Below are 23,940 nucleotides of genomic sequence, written 5' to 3'. Positions count from 1 at the left end.
TTTGTGTATGAAATTATATGTATTTCAAGACAATAATGTTACCATACAAATCTATTTGAGTAGACAATAGACAAAACTAAATTTATGATGCTTATTTTATATCCACATATTATTTCTTGGCATTAGTTTTCAGTGATGAAGTGGTATCTTTATAATTCTCAGGAAACAATTACAATAGAATGGAAAATAAATCATAAGTATCCTCTTTAATAGGTGTTCATTTCTGTAAAAACTTAAAAACATTTACTATAAATAGTTCTATAAACAAAGTGTTCGAAAAATCTCAAAAAATTTAATATGTATTTTTAAAGATCAAAAGCCAATAAATGTAGAAGTTGACGGGGAAGAGAAAAATGTTGTTAACAAAGTATCTGAACTTTCCTCTTCCCAAATATCTAACATTTCACATATTCCACTGTTTTCAGTGTAGCTTGTGAAACCATAGAACTCTGATTTCTCTCCACTAGTCTGAAATAAGTCCAACAAAGACTGTACTGGCGAAGTACAAATTCTCTTTGCTTCTTGTACAGTAAGAAAGTCAGTTTTCTCATCTAGTTCAGCATTTGGCTGCAGATTTTCTTTTTTATTTCGTTCTAATACTATTCTCACTTTTCGATGGATTCTACCCGAGGGCAAATCATCAGTACTGTTGTTGTCACATGCACTGGGTTCTCCAGGACTACAGCATGGAGACTTAGTCTTTATCCTTAGGTGCTCTTGTGAAGTGTTCACTGCTGACAGATCACAATCAGGCCTGTTTGTCGAGTGAAGGTCCTTTTCTTTCAGATCTTTTGATGGAAAAAGATGCACATTTGACTTTCTCTTTGGTTGAAACACACTATTATCTGTATTGAAATGAGAAACTTGTACATATGAATGTAGCCTAGTTGGACAATGATCTTGTAAGTCATTTTCATTTGCAATTAATTTATGTTCAGATGTGTTAAAAATGCAATCCTGTTTATTTTTATATGGAGGTAGCTGTTTAAAGTTCTGTTTTATGTCATTTTCAGTTCCATTTAAGACAGAACATTCATTAATTCTTTTATCTTTGAATCCTCTCAATTCATTTGAAAGGCAGGGGAAAGATTCAGAAAGAAACACCAGCTTTTGTTCAGGTTCTTGGGTTTCTCCAAGTGGAATATTCTGCTTCATCACCTTTTCATTATTTCCAATGGCATCTTTATGGCAAATATATTCCAATTCACATTTTTCTTTTGGCTCAGTCTTTTCCAGGAAATTTGTAGAAACAGAAGCAAATGATCTAATGCTGTATTTTACCCTTAATAAAAACAAAAGAAAAATATTAAAACAATTGCTATCAAAACTAATTCCTCAGAGCTTACATTAGTATCTTTTGAAATATTTTTTAAAAATCTCACTTAGAATATATTACAAAAATATAGGAATCTGGGCTGGGGATATAGCCTAGTGGCAAGAGCGCTTGCCTCGTATACATGAAGCCCTGGGTTCGATTCCCCAGCACCACACATACAGAAAATGGCCAGAAGTGGCGCTGTGACTGAAGTGGCAGAGTGCTAGCCTTGAGCAAAAAGAAGCCAGGGACAGTGCTCAGGCCCTGAGTCCAAGGCCCAGGACTGGCAAAAACAAAAACAAAAACAAAAACATATATATATATATGAATCTTACTTAGCATATTGCCAAATTTAGATGTTTTTAAAGTAACAAAACTAAACATAGTGAAAATCCTATTGTCCCTGTCTTCTCATACAAATTCTTTTTCTCCCTCTTAAGAGTTCACCAATATCTGTAACTTGGTACTTAAAATTTGTCTAACTATGTAAAACAAGGTAAAATTATATTAAGAGATTTGGGCTTGACCCTAATTTTGTTTTCAGTATCTTGAAAATTTCTCTAACTCCAATGGTCTGATTTAGATTGTGCATATTTAACTCATTTTTCTTGGCAATGTGGACAATGAGGGTTTTGGGGTAAACCTACAGCAGAAACACACATTTATTTTTAAGGAAAAACATTAGTGTCAAAGTGGGCTAAAAACTCAGTATCTTAATACTTTTAAAGATGGTATATTAGTTTAAATATCCCACAAGTATTTGAACTACAAATTTTTCTTCATGGAATATCTTGATATTCTTAGGATATCAATTTGCATTAGACAAACCTAAATTATGATCCAATGTAAGAAAAGTTAAAAGGGTACCAATTACATTTTACAAAACACCTATCATATATAACATTGAGAAATATACAATTTCACTTGCCTCTCCTTCCATAATTGTTCCCTTTATGTATTCATTTTGTTTATACTTTAAGATTTCCTTTGAGTAAATGGGTGAGAAAATCATAAAACACTAGCCCATTTAGGACATCTCTTATGAGGCCCAGAGATGGTGCAGAAACTGGCCACAGGTGAGACTGGTACAGAAATAATAACATAATGAAGGAAAAATCAGCTCAGAAATTACCAGTTCAGCATTGTACTTCAGTTTCAGATAATTTTAAGTTCTTAGCAGTAGTCCTACATAGTCAGAATATGCTTCCTCTCCAAATGTCATCATCATGAACAATCACTTGGAATGTTACAGAAATTGAGATTTTTCTAGGTTCAAAAATTTTTCTAATTAATCACTGAAAAGTTGTATTAGAGTGTCTTATTTGTAACATGCATTAAGATTTATAATGATAATTTATAATTAAACATTTAGATTAACCTAAAAGTTGTTATGAGGATTGAATAATCAGAGTTATCATTAACTCTACAGAATATTCTTCTGAAAACATTTTTAAATTTTATGTTCACGGGAATAATCAAAGTAGGACTCATTTAGTCAAAACCATGTACTTTTAATTAAGCAATACTGCACTCATACTTCAAAGTTAGTACCATTAGTGCATATTATCAATAAGAGTTTAACAGAAATATTTAATGAAAATATAAACAAGACTTAATAGAAGCAATGGAGGAAATTTTTTAAAAAATGTCTGTGATTGCTGGCTACCAGTGACTCATGATTATAATCCAAGATAAAGAGCAGAAGGATCATGCTTTGAGGCCAGCCTGAGCAAAATGTTCTCAGGATTTCATCTCAACCAACAGCAGGGCTAACTGGTACATACCTACCATCCCAGCAACATTGGGGGGCTAAGACTGTGAGAATCAAGTTCTATACCAGCACTATGCCAATTTAGGCAAAAAACTCACAAGACCCCATTTAAATAGAAGAACCTGGAAGTAGTGGTATCTACTATAGTAGTGATATCTATTATTCTACTTGCAACCCTATCTCAAAAATAACCAGAGCTTTAAAAACAGGTAGAGGTGTGGCTCAATTAGGACAAAGTTTGTATAGCTGGTAAAAAGAAAGCCCTGAATTCTAACCTCAGTACTGACAAAACACTCCTTATAACTAAAAGTTTAAGCCTTTTTAATTTGTAGACTATTAGTCTGATAATTATACGGTTCTATAACAGACTGGCAAACTAGGCAGCCTGTAGGAAAATTCTAGTCTTTAATCTATTTTTCTGAATAAAGCTCTGTGGCAAAAGCCACACTCATGGACAATAGCAAAGATGAGCTATTGAAACAGTGCTCTTTCAGTCATAAAACTTAAAATATTAATTATCTGGCCCTTAGCACAGACTTTCTTTTCTAAGTCACAATATTAACAAGGAGACTAAAATCAATCTAGGGCAAATACTGTGACAGTATAGGGAAAGCAAATGAAGAAGGTAATAGTTCTTTAACCATACTTGTGTCCTGAAAGCCCTCTAAGAAGAAGTCAAGTTTTATTTTTAGTGGAACTAATTAATATAATAATCTAGTAGAAGTTAAAAGTGTGGAGGATTACCTTTTCTGTTTAGGTATGTCTCTTTCATATTCCACAAAACCAAAATCTAACTTAGATAAAATATCATCAACAACTTGATACTGGTTACTCTGTGCAAAGCTTCTGTGTTGTTCACTTAGAAGGTGCTAAAACAACAAAAGAAAACACAAAATTATAGTTTTAAATCAACAGATGGGTTTTCTTTGTCTCTAAAGCTAGTTTCCAAACACTACTACTCCATTCCTCCCGCAAAAAAAAAAAAAAAAGAAAAAAATCCTTTACTAGGCTCCAAAATCAGTTAAGAGGTAAGATAAAGGTGACTTCTGAGAAACCAGTAAAGTCACTGTAACATTCAACATTTAGTGTATGCTAGTGCTTTTGGAAAACACTTTTCCCTCTGCTATCATATAATTGAGACTTAGTAGTAGAGAGCATATATGGAGTATTACTAAAAAGTATTATAAAGTAACAGTAACAATCCATGAAATACAAGAATTTAGAAGACAAAAGTTAAAAAAAAATTGACCACATTTAAATGCTGTAAGTATACATACAAGACTCAAATTGAAGAAACATTTAAGAATAAGCTAAACACCATGTGCTAGGCTCTGTCCAAGGTTGTATGTCAGGAAGCCAGTACTGAACCTGGGCAATGTGGATCCAAAATTGCTGCTTTTTTATTAGCTTGCAAACTATGATAATCCCAATCTCTAAAACTTTTTATCTAATGTGCCTTTCTAATTCTTGTATTTCTGTTTCTGCTACCTCCAGAAAGAGTCCTCAATTTTCAATTCTTCTTTTACAATCAGTATATAAATGAGAAATTATTTAAATTACTTAAATGCTCTGGTCCTTTGAGTCATCATTTGTCATTCGCAGCAAATCTATTAGTGATTTTTAGTCCCACCTTTAAGATATATCCATAGTTTGAACATGTCTAGGTACTTCTGCCACTGCTAAGTCCAGGCCACTATCAGATGTTCTTTGATTACATGAGTCAGTTCAAGATTTCCTCTTTTACTTATCTGAATATTAATTTTTATTATACTATTTTTTTTATGGTTTCCACTTTATCAGCTATCAGCTTATCAGTTAGGTACTCCTGTCTAGTCTAAATAAATGGCAAAAAGTCCTTCATTCTTTTTTTATGTCTTGTCATAGCAGTGATATCTTTAGGGATACTTTTCATCATGTGGTGAAAGATCACATTTTCTAGCACTGCAGAAGGCAATCATCACAGAGATTGGGAATCTGTCTCTTTTGTTCAATGGTTATAGCCAGCAGTGATCAATGTATATTTTTTCAATATTAGTACCCTCCTATACAGTCTTAACAAGTAGAATGTTTTACCCTGTGTATGCAACCAGTGTTAGGAGTAAACACACACATACACACACACACACACACACACACAAACATTCTATTATTTGTACTTGTCCAGTTTACAACTGAAATCAGAAACAGTAACATAACATTCAAATAAGATACTATTCAGCATTTTAGAAATATCAATATACGTAAGAAATCACACTTACAGTTTCAAGATCTTCATATTTCTGTAAGCAACATTCACAATATCCTTTTTTTTTCTTCTCTTTCAAATGGAGTTGAACTGAGGATCCACCACATTTGTGGCCTTCCATTTGGATTCTGGTAATAAGAGGTACATGGTAAAAAAAAAAAAATTACTGCTAGCCCTAAGGAATAACTTGAAATCATCCTAGGTTACTATGTATAAATTTTGCCATAATTTGCAGACTTCTGGGGAATATTACATTGTTTCAGACAAATACAACATTTTTATTATTTGCAAATACTTTAAGCACACCCACCCAGCTGTCTAAAGTAAAATATGGCATGTTTCACAATAGATACAGATATTAAAAATGTACATATGAAAGTAAGCAAAAATAATGTCTATAAACACACAATTACCACTACCATGGCATAAACTGAAGTACTGTAATTATTTCTTCTAAAAGTGATGATTCAAACCAACCTTAGTTTAACCTGAGTTTGCTTTTGAATGCTAGATGGCTTATCTACATCAAATGGACTGCAGGGCTTCTGAGTAGAATAGTTTATAAAAGGTATATTGGTAAATTGAAGATAAAATGGCCTATACAGTCTAAAAGAAAAAAAAAGAAAAACATGTGAGCTTCTTCACTATAAAATAAAGATGCCTCAAAAGTCTTATATTTCAAAATCATACAATTCATCTGAAATAGAAACTGAATAGGGGTCATGTAAGTGAAATTTTCAAATTGTAACAAAATATACAACATAAACATAACTACTTAAAACTGTACCACTTAGTCATGTTAAGTATTGATAATGTCATAACACTGTGAATCACCTCTAAAAAATTATCCTATAATTGAAGGTTTGTGGCCATTAAGAATTCCTCTTTTCTCCTCAACCTTTGACAACCATAATCAGGTTTGGTCTTACGAATTTGATTTTTCTACCCATTTCATTTTGGTGGGATAATGGAGCATTTCCACTCTCATTTCACTTAAGATGATTTCCTAAAGGCTCATTTCATTTTCTTTAAATGTACACACATATATATACATACATTTAAGCTACATTTTGTTTACTTACACACTTGCTGATGAACTTGGATGGTTTTACATTTTAGTGTATATATACTTAACTATGTATACAGCTGATATATGTTTATTTATCTTGGGTAGTAGCTATATTAAAGCATAGGAAATAGGAATTGTCATTATTATTTAGATTTTATTGCTCTAATGGTATCTTTTGAGTTGTAAGAATTTTTAAAATATGTTTTGGATATGAATCCCTTACTAGAAAAGCTATAAATACCTTCTTCCATTTGTTAGATTACCTTTATACTATATTCTATTCTTTGACATGTAGAAATTTATAATTCTAAGTCTAATTCTTTTGAATTGTCGCTTCTTTTTGTATATCTAAGAAACAATCATTACCAAATTAAATATCAGTAAATACTTCTTCTAAGACTTTACAGTTTTATGTTTATGATACAGTTTGGAGTTAATATTTGTGTATGGCATAAGGTCCAATTTCATTCTTTGTATGTAGGTATCTGTTCAATCTTTGTTCAAATGATTGCCCTTTTCCAACTGAATGACTTTCCTATCCCTGTTAAAATCAACTGATCATATGTGATGGTTTGTTTCTAGTATTGTATTGTACTCTACTGTTTTCTGTTCTACTCTACTCATCTATTTGCCTGCCTAAATGCCAATACCAAATGTCCTGATTATTGTAGCTTTGTAGAAAGTTTTGAAATCAAGAAGTATGAGACATCTAGATTTGTTCTTTTTTAAAGGATTGTTTTGGGTATCTGAGGATTCTTAAGATTCTAATTTTAGGATAGGTTTTTTTTTGTTTTCTTTTTTACATCAACACAAAATAGTCATTGGGATCATGATAAGGATTACACTGGATCTGCAGATTAATTTGGGAAGTATGAGTCAATATCTTAGGATTAGGAAATCTTCAGTTTAGTACTTTGAAATTCAGTAGCAAACTTTGAAACAGTGTATGTAGGGTTTTTGTCTTGATTTTGTTTACTTTTTCTGGCACAGGGGTTTGAACTCAGAGGCCTCAAGCTTGCTCACCATTCTTGCTTGACAGCTGGAGTTCTATTATTTGAGCTAAGCCCTTGGGATAACTAGAGATGGGGGTCTAAAGAACTTTTCTGCCCTGGGCTGACTTCAAATCTCATTATTCCAGGCCTCAGGCTTCTAAGTAGCTATGATCACAGGCATAAGCCACTAGTGCCCAGCTTTTTAGTAGTAGCTCTTAATATATGGAACCTACATTTAACCAGAAAACGACTATATGAAATACTAAAAAATGAGTTGGTTGCAGGAGTACTCTTAATCAAATAGTTCAATTACATATGTACAAATATGATGAAACTGAATTTAGTCTTGAATTAATGGTTAGGGAACCTAGCCATATTAATGGAAATAGAAGATTTTCTTAATATTGTACTGAAATCATACAGATTGGACACTTACTGGTTCATATCTTCAACCTTTATAAAAGGCTTCTTGAGTCTTCCTCCTTGAAGATACAGAAAACACGCTATTAGATACCCACAGATCAACAACTTTCTGTAAACAAAACTGTTCTTTAAAAAACCCAAATTCTATCCAGTTGAAAGTTTATAAAGTCTCAGTTGAACTATTTTCCAATGTCATCCGATTTCCAGAATAGAAGTTTTCATATTATGAGATCCTTAAACTGAATGGAGGTGATAAAGAGACTATGAACAGAATTTAGGAGCAACATGAATTATAATAGAAAAAAATTAATTTACACTAATGCATACCTGATAATTTGACATTTCCTCCAATTATAAATGAGCAATAAATCATACTTAGTATTAGCAGCAACTTCAACTTTGATCATAGAAATAGCATATATTTTCACATACTAGTTAATTACAGATGTCTAAAAAGTTTCACACATCAACTTAAAATTACAGTAGAAATTTAAAATATTATTGCTAGAAGTTTTTTTTTTTTTTTTTGGTGTGTGTGTGTGTGTGTGTGTGTGTGTTTTGATGGTACTGGGATTCAAACTAGGGCCTCAAACTTGCCCAGCTTATACTCTACAACATGAGCCACACTTCCAGCCCAGCTTTTTGCTGACTACATTGAAGATGGAGACTAGAGCTTTCCTTCTCAGTATGGCTTTGAACAGTGATCTTTCAGGTTTTAGTCTCTTAATTAGCTAGCATTATGTATTAGCTAGGTGCCCACTGGCAGCTAGCTAGACATTTTATAATGTATAAAAAAGCAGGTACATTACTATTAAAAATGAATAAACACATTTTACTATAATTGATCTTGGTGATAATTCAATGAATTTTTATAACAGCATGTTACAATATAAATTCTGTAGTAACATTTTATTATAATTTATGACAAAAAGCAAGTATATCACTACTAAAAACTAATAAATACATTTTATATAAGTGATTTTTCTGCTAAGCAATAAATTTTTCCTATGTTTTAAAAAATGACCATAAAATCTTGGATCACTTAAATGGCCATTTACATGATCTTAGAAGATCTTCAAGTGACTTAGTTTGAGTTTAGAAAAGCAATTAAAATATAGAGATATCAAAATACTTACTTCTTGTTTTTTGTGTTCCAGTAACAACTCTTTTCCCCTATAAAAACAGAAATAAACAGACTAGGTCAAAGCCCAACAAAGTCAGCACCAAGAAACAGGTACATGCAGAGGAGGAGCAGAGGTCAAGGAGAGAGGGGTAGACAAAGGGAGAAAGTAGGGAGAACGTAATCCAGGAATTTGTTGTATATATCACAAAACTGAAAAGGTAATGCATGGGTCAAAATGGGGTGACACTGAATCAAGATGTATTGTATTCATAAAATGCTTTGTTAAATGGCAAAAAATAAAAAGGCTGCATTCTTGTGAAAATAAATATATAAATAATATACTATGTGTCAAAGTATAATGTAAACAGGCATTGCAATTTTTCTTTAGGATGACAAACATAAAAGGATAATTACTGTATCAAATGGGGGTGATCATTATGTAGGGGGAAAATCAACACAACCAAAGGAATTACAAGGATTATTCAAGAACTGATGTTAAAACCTTTGTACAACCACTTAAATATATTCATTTAGAAAAAAAGAATTAAAGATCTTAACCTCGTAGGGTATCATACTACAAAATATTCATCAAGTACTTTGTAGTCTACGTAACTGTTTTAGCCTTGTCAAGAAAAAAATCAGTAAAGAAACTGAATGAAGAAATTGGTCAAAAGTGTACTCTTCTGTCAGTCCAGCCCATTGTGAAATAAACATTCTACAGAACAATCAACCCCACTGATCACAAATAAAACCTCTGAACAACATTCATTAAGAAACTATCTTAATACTTAAAGAGCAAGCAGATTGTGGAATGGAATCAAAACTTGAACCTTTAATTGTAAAGTTGGTAGCAATGGCACAATCACTAGTTAAAAGTATACCAACTTCATCATTCTGGCCATAACATTAATGAAAGTAGTTTTAGTGGTATAAACAACACTAACAGAATTTCTAATTTTAATTGTTTCTTTCCTTCCAGAGTTACCCTAATATTAGATACATAAAAGTGCGATGATCACACTAAAGTACTACCTTGTCTACTGTACTATAGAAAATTACCGAACAACACAATTTCATGTCATTTCATTTGTGTGTGTGTATGTGCGCACACGCTCATATGCATGTCAGAACTGGGTCTTGAACTCAGGATATCTCACGCTTTCACCATTTTCGCTAGAGGCTAATGCTCTCTTGCTTGACCCACACCTTTATTTCTGGTTAACTGGAGATCAGTCTCTTGGATTTGTCTGCCCAGGCTGGCTTTGAACCTTGATCCTCAGATCTCCATCTCCAGAGTAATTAGGATTTATAGGTATGAGCCACTTTTTCTATACACTCTAATAACAGTAAAGATTTCTTGATTATTATCCTACCACATCCCTGATATCCCATATCTCTGAGACTCCATTCATTTTGTTATTCAACAGTCCTTTCCCTGCAACTTGACTGTCTCTTTTAGTTTACTAACACTTCATTGTCATGTATATTCTACTAAGACCATCTGAATCTCAGAAAACAGATTTTTCTCACTTCTGCTGAATTTTTAATAGTTTCTTTCTACTGCCAACTTATGTTCATTTTTCTACATTTACCTTCACTTTTAAATATTGTTCTGACAATTCTAACATGAAGAGTATCTTGGTGTTGGCATTTGTGATACTGTTTCAGTTTTCAAAGATGTACATGATAAGGCTATGTATGTACCCTGTACAGACACTACATATAAATTAGTGAGATTTGGGAAATGGTTTGACTAATGATTTAGTTCCATTTTCAAATCCCTTACTATGCTTGTGCTATGGCTGTCCTTATCATATGCAACTTAGAAGTTAATCTGAGCATGTGTGAATTTATATAGAAATTTAGTGATTAGTTTTTTCAGCTTTGTCTTTTACGAGTATAAGCCAGAAGACATCAATGAGCTCATGACTTAAAATACAGTCTCTAAGAAACTTCCTTTCAATTCCATTTATTGAAGGATAGAATGAAGAAAAAGATCACTGAAAAGTGATTTGAAAAACATGAGAATCAAGAGAAAAGCTAAGAGATGACAAAAAATCCAGAAAAGAAGAAGTTCAAGGAGGGTCAAAGTGATTTGGCAAATCTGACGGGAGATTCATAACTTGCAGGTTGAAAATGATTGGGAAGTATGAGTGGAAATCTCAAAGTATCGAGAGAGATTATAAAGATAGAGCAATAATTATACAGGGGTATGGAACTGAAGGAAGTGTTATTGTATTTGTTTTAAGAATGGAAATGAGTTGAATACGTATAAAGGCTTCAATAAAAAAAAAACTAGGCAAAAGACTGAAGATATGGAAACAGGGAGTCTAACAGGGTACAATACTCTATATGGTAGTTTAACAAATATCCATATTTTGTTATATCATCAGGAGCAATCAAAAAGCATATGCCTTATTTATCTTCCAAGAACAGGTACATAATTTGTGTTTGAAATTTATGTTATCAACCAATTTTAGCATTTTTCTATAGCGTAAATAAAAATATTTAATAACAAAAGGGGGAGAGGCACCAAAAAGAAGTATGCCTTAATCCCAGGAACTACTTCTATTTCCTAAAGTATAATCCTGACGTTCAATCATACACATCAATTTGGAAACATTCATGTAATATACAAACTTACTGCTGGGATATTATATCAATGTCTTCTAAGTTGCAGCAAAAATTTATACACATATAAATAAAATGTTGACCCCCTGATGGCTTCTTTTCTATTTTTGTGCTGGTCCTTCGGCTTGTACTCATTCAGGGCCTTGGTGTTGGCCATGAGCTTTTATTAATCAAGGACCTCTACCACTTGAGCCATAGCTCTAACTCTGGCTTACTGCTGATTAATTGTAGGTAAGTGCTTCATGGACCTTCCTGCCCAGGCTGGCTTCAAAATGTGATCCTCAGAACTTAGCCAACTGAGTAGCTAGGATTACAGATGTGAGCCACCATGAAATCTGGCTCATGGCTTTTAAAAAGTAGCTTAAAAAATTTTTTTAAAGACAACAATTTTATCAAACTACTTTCATATGTACATAAGGAAATATCACAAAGAAACTGCATAATACATAAAATTATAAAGACAACAACATACCACATCTCTTTCAGAAGGACCTGATTTCTTGAGTGAAGACAATTCTTTCTTCCTTTGTTCAATGTAATATCTAATATCTTATTAAAAGAAAGAACAACTAACCATCAGCATTTTATTGTTGGAGTAAAATGGGACACACACACCCTTTTTATGGTAGTGCTAGTGTTTGAACTCAAGAGTTTCACACTAGCTAGGCAGATGTTCTACCATTTGGACCAATACTTCCTCCCCCTTTTGGTTAAGTTCTTGATCAGACTATTATATTTTTGCCAAGGACTTGAATCTTGCTATCTATGCCTGTCAGGATGCTCACCACAACACTTGGCTCACTACTGTGATAGGTGAACGATTTACTATTATAGGTAAAACCCCAAGATTTCCATTATGTACCTAGGGAACCAAAGGGTGGATATGGGCACTTATAAAACTTCAAAAGACAATTTTAGGATCCGTACCATCAATATGAAGGATTTTCACTCCCCATGACAAGGCATTTGATAATATACTGTTTGAAGGAATAAAATCCTGTAAAAAAGAAGTTTGAGAGTTTGTCTAGGAAACTGCTATTTATTTAAAGCTTTATGCCTCTGAAGTGGTTATTCATAAAAGTCCCTATAGAGTTTTAGCAGCAGTAAAGACTATATCTTTTCTTTTGGCATCTCTAAGATAACACAAAATATTTCTATGTTCTTGGCAATTTAGTATGTACTATAAGGCAAATCTTAAAAGCTTTCAGTAACACATTAAAAGGCCACAAGATGGCGATGTTTCTCCATTAAAAAGATTACATTCTTTATAAAATGAGGCACATTGCAACTCAGGTATTTCCTGTTAAAAATGAATGGCAAGAGTATTTCAAGGGTATATATAACTTCCAGCAGAATTTTCTTTTCTTTCTTTTTTTTTTGCCAGTCCTGGTGCTTTGACTCCCAGGGCCTGAGTCCTGTCCCTGGCTTCATTTTGCTCAAGGCTAGCTAGCACTCTATCACTTGAGCCATAGTGCTACTTCTGGCTTTTTCTGTCTATGCATTGCTGAGAAATCAAACCCAGGGCTTCATGCACACAAGGCAAGCACTCTACTGCTAAGTCACATTCCCAGCCCCTTCCAGCTGAATTTTTCTATATATGTGGTGCTGAGGAATCGAACCCAGGGCTTCATGTATATGAGGCGAGCACTTTTACCACTAGGCCATATTCCCAGCCCCTCCAGCTGAATTTTTAATGATAGAATATGTAGGGCAAACTCTTAAGGTTCCTACTTACATGATCCTTGATAGCTTTTTCAACTAACAGTTTTCCCCGGCTCAAATATACCTATAGAAAAGCCAAAGAAGACACACTTTAAGAATTGTACAGTTGAATGGAGAAACAGTGGGTGAACACAGTCGTAATACTCAATATATTTATGTGAAAATGGAAGTAGGAAGTTTGAGATGATGGGTGGATTTGGAATATATTGATATATATTGAGATAGATGTATATTGAGGTAGAATGGTAAGTAGTGACACTGATCAAAATGCATTGTATAGACAAATTGACATGTCTAATCAAAATCCCTTTGCACAACTATTTAAAAAATAATACAAAAAATTAACTACAAGGGAAAGAGCTGCAATTGCTTCACTGCAGTAAAGGTTAGAAACATAAATAGCTAATGAAACGAAAGAATCTTCTTTAGGATCTTGGCAAAACAACTAAGTAAGACAAATGAAAAATAAAATACATAAGTTCCACTAGACTATTTTTTTCCTTCAAATTTTTATTGTCAGTCATGGGTCTGGGTGCTTTCCTTAAGCTGTTATGCTAGAGGCTAGCACTTTACCACTTTGAGCCACAGCTCCATTAGTAGTTTTCTGGTGGTTAGAGGTAAGAGCCTAACTTTCCTGCCCAGGCTAGTTTCAAACCTAGACCTTCAGATCTTAGACTCCTCACTAGACTTTTTTTTTAAGTTAGTTTATAATCTTAAGTTTCTTATTGAAATAAAAATTTAAGAAAAAACCCTAAACCTTGTATGCATTTTGTTGTTGTTACTTAAAGGTAGCTGAAATGGGCTGGCTTTGAACCTTGATACTCAGAGCTCAGCCTCTTGAGTAGCGAAGATTATAGCATGATTCACCAGTGTTAGTCCAACTTTTATTTTCAACATGCTCTTTAGCTGACAGAATGCATGAGGCTTCCTTTTTCTTCTACATTGTCTCTTCTCTATCAGTTTCATCCTCATTTTCCCTACTTTCCACATGGCTATAGTAATCACTTGAATAGGATGTTTTAAAATTAATATGTTCACATTATATTCTAAAATTTTACGTTAAATATTTTTTCTCCTAATCTCTTCCTCTAATTAAATTTTTTATCTATCAATGTCTGGCCAATGGAATAGAACAAATATGACATCAGTAATTCTGTAAGAAGAATTGGCAACCAGTTGCCAGACAGGTCCCATTTAGGCTTTACAAGACTTGATGCTATCACAATCACTTAACTCTATGAGAAACACAAAAGCAACCATAAGAAACACCTACAAAAGTGGTTATGGTTGTGTTCTAGGTTTTATACTTCATGGACAATAAAATCTGGACTTCAATGGTTTCTCATAAAATATAATTTTGATTTTACTATCCCTTATCAACCATTCAAAAAAATAAAAACTCATGTTTTGCTGGATATAGGAAAAAAGGCAGCTAGCTATATTTGCTCAATTTTCTTATCTCTACTTTGATATTTGAAATAGCTTTCCATTTCTTCTTTATAACAAAGAGTTTATTAATTTTCAGTTGTGCGTTACTCTGAAAAATAAGTCATCCAGGAGTAAATATTACAAATCAGGATACAATTATTCTGTATGATTTAAGGAAAAGTACCTTTCTAAAAGATAGTAACCTATTTGAAAAACAAAGTTATAGGTTTACAATAGTTTTGTCATCCTGCTATTAGAAATCATGAACTAAATGAGTGACATATGCCTCTAGTCCTACAAGTTGTGACAATGAGGGAGAAGGACCAAAAATTCCAAGCCAGCCCGAACTACACAGTAAAACTGTCTCATGAAAAAGAAAAGTATGAGATTCTCATATTTTAGCCTTTCTGAAAGCCTCACAGCTTATTTAACAGACTTACTGTGTCTGGAGACTTAAATGAACTTCCATCATGGCTGGGATGAGGTGAAGTAGTTTCTGCAGTATATGCAGATTCTGGACTTGGAACAGGAGAGATTTGACCCAATGTCTGTGCATATTTTGCTTCCTTCTTACTTGAAATAAGATAACTGATATCTTTGCTGAGAAATTCTTCAACTCGCTAAAGGAAAAAAAATATTTTTAAGAAAGGGTTCTAAGGAAGTATAATGGTAAATAACAGAAGAATGACATGTGCTATTATTCTGAAGTCCTTTACCCTAACTAATGTAAACCATGTAATTCCTGAATATTGTCCACATATTATCCACATTTTTCAGAGGAAAAAACTGAAGACACTTGAAGTCACTCCAGTAGTAAATGAAAGAACCTGAACACAAGATATCCTGAGTCAATCTTGTATTTTAAGCAGTTTACACTATCCAGTATGGTAATAAGTTGCTCTATGTGCCTACTGAGCACCTAAAATGTGATCAAGCCACTTAAAAGGTTTAAATTTAATGAACTTAAATAGCTTGATGGAAGATAGTTCCCTCACTAAAACACTTGAAAATAACCGCTTTACATGTTGAAATTTATAAATGGCTAGCCAAAGCCAGTATTTCTGTAGATTACCCATATCTAAAGGAGGGATAATTAAGTAGAAAACAATAATACAAATATTATTAAAATACATACTAGCTGAACACCAGTAGCTCATGCTTATAGTCCTAGCTACATAAAAGGCTGAGATCTGGAATCTATCCCAGGCAGAAAATTCCTCAAGGCTCCATTTCCAACTAATGAGCAAAAAGTTGGGCTAGAGACATGACTCAAGTGATAGAGCTCCAGCCATGAGCAAGAGCTGAATGAACTCAAGGCTGTGAATTTGATTCTCAGCAGATGAAAAATAGATACATGAAATTCAACCCAGGTGCTGGGCTCACACAGCTACTGAGAAGAGTGAGCTCTGAGGATCAGGGTTTGAAGCCACACCAGGCAAGAATACATGAAACTCTTACCTCCAATTAACCAACAAAAAAGCCAGAAGCATACTGTGGCTCAAGGGGTAATTGCCAGTTTTATGCAAAAAAAGCTCAGGTACAGTACCCAAGTTCTAACCTCAAGCCCTAAAAGTGGTTCACACACCCCCAAAAATATGCTCACTGATGCCTATAGGTAGCTAATGTCTGCATCGTAGGCTACTCAGGAAGCTGAGATTTAAAGAATCAAGAGAATCAAAGTCAGGCTAAGCAGAAAAGTCTCTGGGATTCCATTTCCAATTAACTAGCAAGAAAGCAGAGCACCAGTCCTGAGTAGGCAAGCCAGTACTGAGTTCAACCCCTAGAATTAGAATAAACAGATGCTGAGTAAAAACACTACTAAACAGAACAAGGTATTTGTCATCAATAATCATTAACTTGTGTTTAAGACTTCCAAAAATATTTCAGACAGCTTTAATTTCTATAGAATCTCATACTATAAAAGGGAATAATAAAATAAAGCGAGGTTTAACTGATAAGCTAATTTCATTTAATCACTACTCAGAATTTGTCAAGAGGATTAAACTTAATTAAATGCAAATTACTTCCTTTTTTCCTGCTCAGCCAGTAATTCAGTTTTATTAGACAGCTAATAAAGCATACACATGTATTTGTTCCAAAAATTACAAATTCAAAGACTAGCAACCAAATGTAACATAAAACATCAGTTTAATCATTTTTAAGAGTATAATTCAATGGTAACAAGTTATTTGCAATGTTACACAATTATCACTACTGTCCACTCCAGAACTTTTTCAGGATGCTAATCTTAAAACTTTAATATCAATCACTCCTTTATTCCCCATCTCCCCATCTATTCTACATTGTCTATGAATTTGGTTACTCTAGGTACCTTCCTGCTATGGTGTGACTATCTTCCACTAAAAGTTATGTTAGAATTTAATTTCCAATATGAGGTATTATTAAGAGGGCGAAAACTTCAATCTAATTATGGTGTTAAGAACTAGACGCTTTAAAGGCAAATAAAGCCAGGGGCAAAGGGAGGCACGGTCTTAATCCAATAGGACTATTACCTTGAAAAGATAAATCTGAATTAGTGTAATTAGTCACTATGAAATATTCTGTGCTACTCAAGAAACTTACCAGCCAGGATATTATCAGATGCAGATGACTTAAGCCTGAACTTTTCAATCTGCAGAAGTGGAGAAACGAATCTCAATCCTTATGACTCAGTTGATGATATTCAGTTGTATCAAGAGAAAATGAGTTAAGACACTCATAAGCAATGTCCTCTATTTGTGCTTCTGTACTTGGCTTCTTTCACTTAGCAAAATATTTTTAAGATTTACTCACATTGTAGCATGTGGTAGTTTCATTGCTTTTATTACTACACATCAATTTTGTGTATTAGCAGTGTTTTGCTTATTCATTTAATTGTGGATCATTTTTCCTATTTGCCACTTTCTGGCTATTTTGAATACTGCTAGTATTAATATGAGTATGCAAAACCTTTTTAATATCCATATTACAATTCTTTTGAATAAACAGAAAAGAATTGTTGAAAAACTTTTTCAGAAACCACCCAAACTGTTTTATATAGTGCTGTCCCATTTTATATCCCCACTAAGGCATAAGAGATGCATTTCTCCACATCCTTGTACTTTTCTTCCATTCTTTATGTGCTGGTACTAGGGCTTGAACTCTAGGTTTTACATTCTCATTTAGCTTTACTTTTTTCAAGGTTAGCACTGTACCATTTCAGCTACTCCTCTACTTTGGGGTTTTTTGCTGATTAACTAGAGATAAGAGTCTCAGAATTTTTATTTATTTATTTTTTCTTGGACTAGCTTTGAACCTCAATCCTCTAATCTCAGTCTCCTGAGTAGCTAGGATTAGAGGAACTGAGCCCACCCCCACTAAGCCAACTACTTATGTTCTTGTTCATCTTTGATACCAGCTACACAAATGGGAGTGACTCATTGTGGATTTGATCTGTAATATCCTAATGACTGGGCTGATGCGCAGCTCTACATGCTTGCTGGCTACTAGTACTCTTCTTTGAATACATGTAGGCCCTTTCACCATTTTTAAAATTGAGTTGTTTTCTGTTGTATAACTGTAAAAAGTGTCTATTTATTCCTCCTATTAATAACTTATTAGATATAAAATTTTAAAAGTTTCTACTATTCTGAGTTATTGTTTCACTTTATAATTTCTTTTGAGCCACAAGATTTTCTAATTTTGGCTAAAATCCAATTTATGTACTTTTTTCATTCATTGTATATGGCTTTGGAATCATATCCAATAAATCATTGCCAAATCCAATGATTTTTTATGGGGGAAATCCAGATTTCACCCTATATTTTCTACTAAGATTTTACTTTGTACACTTAGATCTTTAATCTAACTTTGGCATATGATGAAAAGTTAATGGTCTACATTTTTTTTGCATGTAGATATCTTTATTTCCTAAAACCAGTGTTGAAACTCCCTAGTTGTGAATACAATACCTTTTATAACATGACCTTAACATACTTTGTTTCTTGTTGTTTCATCTTCTAAATACCAAGCTCAAGATATGTTGGAAAATTAGAAGTTGCACAAACCATACAGATAAGTATTTTAAATAATGTCTTTAAATAATGTCATTTTGTTTGGTATATTCCTACTAGGTCTTCAAGATCCAGGTGTACCATCTTTTCTGATTCCTCGCCTATGATGTCATTTTCATCTATGAATTCTAATAGCAATGTCTATATATTTCTATTGAAACAGTCACAATACTCTACTATAAATTATTGTCTAATGCTCCTGCTAGACTGATAATTCTTACAAAGCAGACTTTATCTTACTTATTTTTATATCCTCAACATTGAAAGCAGTGCTGGTATAACACTGGTGGAATAATTTGTGAATGAAGTTCCACTTGTTGTATCTTTTTTTTCCCCTTTGGCAGTAGTGAGGTTTTAACTCAGGGCTTTTGCTAAACAAGTGCTCTATCATCTGAGCCATGTAACTTCCTCTTTTTGATGTTTGTTTTTTCAAGAGACAGAAATCAGGACTTAGAGAAAATGAATATTGTTGAATTACATGGGAAAGACAGTATGAAGAGAGATATTCTTTTTAAAGTTAACAAGTAAAATTAAACTGGAAACTTACAACTTTTAGAAAAAAGTTTGAAGACATGCTTTTAATATACTCATTAAGGTACTTGAAACCATTTTACGATAGAGATTTTAAGTGTATAAAAATCAAAAGGCCTAAAGACTACTATAAATGACATTACTAATTAAAACTTTGTCTAATTAAAGAAACACAGGAACTTTTGAAATGAGGAAGAAAACACAAGAACTGTAAGAGTAGGGAAGGAACAAAAAGAAAAGGAAGAAAGGACCAAGAAGGGAAGGGAAGACAGGGTTCCTATCACAGCCAACTGTGCTACTACTTTAGCCAGAGTTCTTTTGTATAGGTTTTCCATTTTGGACTTCTGAATATGATTTTTCTAAAGGGTTCCACATCTTAAAAACAAATAAAATATCACTAATTTAGAAAATGAAACCTAGAGTTAACGGACTAATCATTATATCTAAGAAAGCTGGAAAATCGTGTATCAAGCAGCTACAGTGCAGCCATTGTAAAGGATCAGAATTGTGGTATGTTTTAATCTGGAATACTAAGAAGGTCTGATCTGATTAGATCAGTCTTGTAACTTCTTTGGACCTCAAGTACTTCATTTCTAAAATAAAGAAATCTTTACCCTAGCATAAAGCCTTTAACAGATTAATAACACATCCTTGGTGGATAATATGAAAATGGTGGCAGAGCTACTAAACATTTAGAAATGCAGTCAGATAGGCATTATGATTAGTGTAACTCCTATTATAAATATGGGACTATTCATATATGAAAATAAACAGCAAAAACAAAAAACTTTTCAAATATAGGTCAGTAAAATATGACAACAAATACTTTCAGGAAACTTAAATATTGTGAGTTTGTAGTCTGAGAGTAAAATGTATAATCAAAGTTGCTAAACTTAGTCTAATAGGAATTTTCTGTGTATCTGTGTGTGTGTGCACGTGCTGGTGCTTGAACTCAGGGCCGAGGTGCTATCTCTGAGCTTTTGTGCTCAAGTCTAGTGCTTCTGGCTTTATGGTAGTTAATGAGATAAGACCTTAAGTACTTTCCTGCATGGGCTGGCTTTGAACTGAGATCCTCAGATCTCAGCCTCTAAGTGCCTAAAATTACAGGCCTAAGCCACTCAGGGCCTGAGCACTGACCCTGGCATCTTTTTTGCTCAAGGCTAGCACTCTGCCACTTGAGCTACAGCACCACTTCTGGCCTTATCTATATATGTGGTGCTGAGGAATCGAACCTAGGGCTTAATATATACGAGGCAAGCACTTTTGCCAACTAGGCCATATTCCCGGCCCTAGCAGGAACTTTTGTTTTTGTTTTGTTTTTGCCAGTCCTGGGGCTTGACCTCAGGGCCTGAGCACTGTACCTGGCTTCTTTTTGCTCAAGGCTAGCATTCTGCCACTTGAGCCACAGCGCCGCTTCTGGCCTTTTCTATGTATGTGGTACTGAGGATTCGAACCTAGGGCTTCATGCTTTCGAGGCAAGCACTCTTGCCACTAGCCCTCATTCCCAGACCTAGCAGGAACTTTTAAAACAGAAAAATCTATTCACTTCACTTGTTAGCATTCAGCCAGTATAAACCTTAATTCAAAGAAATCTTAGAATTTTGCTTCAGTTTTCTAGTTTCCTAACCATCTAATCCACATATAAGGTAGGAAAGGTTAAAAATTAATCCAAAATTTTGTTCCCTTAATAACATTCATTCTGATGACTTAATGATCCCAAGGTAAGCGGTAGCCTTTATAGAATAAGTAAAAACTATGTACACTCAGGATATAGAGAGTTCGGTAGGGGACTTAGGATTCTTGATTCATTTTTGGTAGCACTACAAAACTTCCGTTAAAGACATGCTGTGTTTTAACAAATCTACCTTTCAACAAATCTAAAATTGTCACTTAAATTAAGCATATTTCACCATTTTGGATTGGGGCAGATATGTTATAATTGCTTTACCTTGCGTTTTCACTTTTGTGAAAGGCATATTTTTATAAAATTAAGGACAGGGGAGCACTCTGCAGATCCCAAGGTGATTTTTGTCAACTGAGCTGTGTAATGCACACATGATAACCTTCAATTTTCATTTTTGATATTTTTTATTTTTTACACTTACTTTTGACTATGCTCAATCAGAACTACATAATACATCCACAAATAAAATGGGCTATATGTACATATGTAGTTCTTTAATAATTAAATTATCAAGCAGCTCTTGCTATCTGGAAGACAACATAACATGACAACATAACATCACAATGAGAAGGAAATGAGCAGTTTACTAGGACAAGGTGAGTTTTATTTCTTACATTTTAGGAATGTTACATTGGACTACCAACTAGAGAGACCTGAATAATTTGTCAGCCTACAATGGATAATGTTTTTCTTTCTTTCTATTTTCTTTAGGGACTGGACCTAGGACCTCATATGTGCGAGGCACATATGAGTGGCATTTCCAAAATCCAAATACCTTTTCATTAATGATAAACAGTAACAGATAAAAAAAATTTGAGTGTACACTTTTCACTTACCCCTCCCAGATCCTTTATGTCTTTCTGAAGTTTTTCAGATATGGTGACAGAAGGTAAGTCAAGGTAGAATATTTTCCCCCAAAATGGCTTGTATTTGGCCTTTTCTGGTCTTGGTTTCAGAGAATTCAAAGATAGTCTGGTCTTTTCATTTTTGACTTGTATTCCACCTGTTATTTAGAAATGCTTAGAATTAAATCATGTTTATACAAATGAAAAAATTAATGTTCAAATGTCATTGTGCAATAATATAGGAAGAGGAAACCCTTATGGTCACATCAATGCATTCTCTGTATTGCAAGTTAGGACAAAGTAAAATGCTTATGTGCATTCAGAATGTATGTAGCAAAGTAGCTGAATCAGTAGAAAATATTCTTGTATCTATTCCTGTTTTGTGTATTAAAGAATGGGACTAAAATCCTCCCTCTAAACGACTTCTTTCTTAGGATGTAAACTTCACCTACAAATATTTACCCATGCATTTACTGAGTGTCTGTAGTTCCCTTGAACAATCAAATCCGATCATTCAGATTTCTATGTTTTCAATCACCAGGAAACCAAAAATTTTATTTTTTCTAATTTTTAAAACTATCTTTAAGTAGTTTTACGAAGTGGTTTAAATTCAACCTGCTACTTTGTCAGTAAAATTCATCTGGACCAGTAACAATCCTTTCATCACTCTTTCCCATCTTTTCCATCTCATCAATCCTATTTACCTGGTTCCATTTTTAAATATGTAGTACACTGAATATACTGACTGCATTGGCCCACCCTTCCTCTCTCTGTCCATTCATTTAACCACCACCCCTTGACCTCATCTTCCATCCCACAATACATGTTACAGATATCTGGTACACATTCTGTTAAACTCTAAGTTGTTCAAAAAGAGTTCCACCGTTGGAATCCAAATGTAAAATAAGACACTTGCCTATGCAAAAAGACTGCTTAAGCGCAATGACCTAGTCCTTAAGGACTAGTGAGTCAAGTTTTGGTTTCATACAAAGTTTGTGTATTAACAAGAATTAAAGGATCCATTTCATATTCAGTCTGTGTACACGCTACTAACCGGAACTACATCACCCTTCACTTCATTATCTTCAATGAAAACTGCTCTGAGACAGGAGCAACTTCTTCAAAGTTCTCCAACCCCAATCTTTTTGTAGCGCGCGGTGACTACACACACACACTTAATATTTAGGTGTTGTGTTTTTTTTAATTAGATAAACCAGCTGAGAATGGAATCGGCTTTTGTTTCCGTTTGTGAGGCAGAATCGGCAACGTGTGTTAAAATATAAATGCTTCCTCTCAACTAAATGAATAAGAACACGAACACCAAACAATAACAAAAATCCACCCCAAATTATACTGATTTTGAATTAAAGTCCTTAAAAGTGGGAAGCGAGTGCGCAGGCTCTAAGGGCCTGGTCGCCAGGAGGGTTCCCCCGACCCGCCCAACGCCGGCGGGTTTCTGCCCGGAGTAGGAAAGCCCAGGTTATTCCCGGATTCCCGGGAATGCAGGTTGGAGGCTCCCCGGGGGTGCGGGTCTTGGCCAGGACCTAGAGAGCGGGAGGCGCCGGCTGGAATCCCTGCCGGGTCCCGGGGCACTACCCGGCGCGCAGCCTTCCGGCGGGCCACAACACAAAACGGACCGGAAAGGGAAGGAAGCGGCGGGAGAACGCGGGGATTCCACGGTGGAACCGCGACAGGACGGGATTAAAGGGACGGCAGGTGGAGGAAGGGCCTGGCCTCGTACCCTGGAAACGGCCGCGGCTGTGGATCCTCATGGCTTCGGGGTTCATAGCATCCGCCGGACACCTACATGCTGAGTCCCCACCGGGAGCCGCGACCTCCGGCCGCGAAAACCAGGCCGTGCTGTCGACTGGCCCGCGGCCTCTCTCCTTCCGCGGGTCGCCGGAGAGGAGCGGCGTCGGCAGGCCGAGTTTCCGGGAACAGGGCGCTGGCGAGAGGAGAACAGGCACGAACGAGTGGGCCGCGGCGGTTGAAAATTTGAAAAAGCGTCACGCGACCGCGACGCTGACACGATGGCCCCGCCCCCTTAGTGGACCCGCCCCTCGGCGCCATCTTCTCACGTGATCACTCGCCCCCGCTCTGGCTCCAGGT

General features: G+C 34.7%; 1 protein-coding gene across 1 annotated transcript; it reads right to left on the bottom strand.

Annotated features, from left to right (window-relative positions):
* Positions 1 to 23,900, bottom strand: Dbf4 (DBF4 zinc finger). The gene is made up of 12 exons (XM_048339949.1): positions 23,573 to 23,900; positions 21,823 to 21,989; positions 15,160 to 15,339; positions 13,305 to 13,355; positions 12,497 to 12,566; positions 12,042 to 12,118; positions 8,952 to 8,988; positions 7,829 to 7,874; positions 5,809 to 5,937; positions 5,345 to 5,459; positions 3,831 to 3,955; positions 1 to 1,282 (listed from the first exon to the last, which is right to left on the bottom strand). Exons 1-12 carry the CDS (start codon positions 23,616 to 23,618, stop codon positions 313 to 315), a joined length of 2,013 nt encoding a protein of 670 aa, XP_048195906.1. The 5' UTR covers positions 23,619 to 23,900; the 3' UTR covers positions 1 to 312.
* Between the last annotated feature and the right edge of the window lie 40 nt (positions 23,901 to 23,940).

Source organism: Perognathus longimembris, chromosome 2, assembly GCF_023159225.1.
Source record: "Perognathus longimembris pacificus isolate PPM17 chromosome 2, ASM2315922v1, whole genome shotgun sequence".
In the NCBI taxonomy this organism is placed as follows: Eukaryota; Metazoa; Chordata; class Mammalia; order Rodentia; family Heteromyidae; genus Perognathus; species Perognathus longimembris.
Note: the sequence above shows the minus strand (reverse complement) of the source record. Positions and strands in the feature narration are given on the sequence as shown.

Excerpts from the sequence above, each read along its gene's own strand:
- Dbf4 (XM_048339949.1), bottom strand. The coding sequence starts at position 23,618 with ATGAACCCCGAAGCCATGAGGATCCACAGCCGCGGCCGTTTCCAGG. Across the intron at positions 13,356-15,159 it reads CATTTAAGTCTCCAGACACA|GTATATTTGAGCCGGGGAAA; the intron begins GTAAGTCTGTTA and ends GCTTTTCTATAG. Across the intron at positions 12,119-12,496 it reads GAAAATCCTTCATATTGATG|ATATTAGATATTACATTGAA; the intron begins GTACGGATCCTA and ends TCTTTTAATAAG.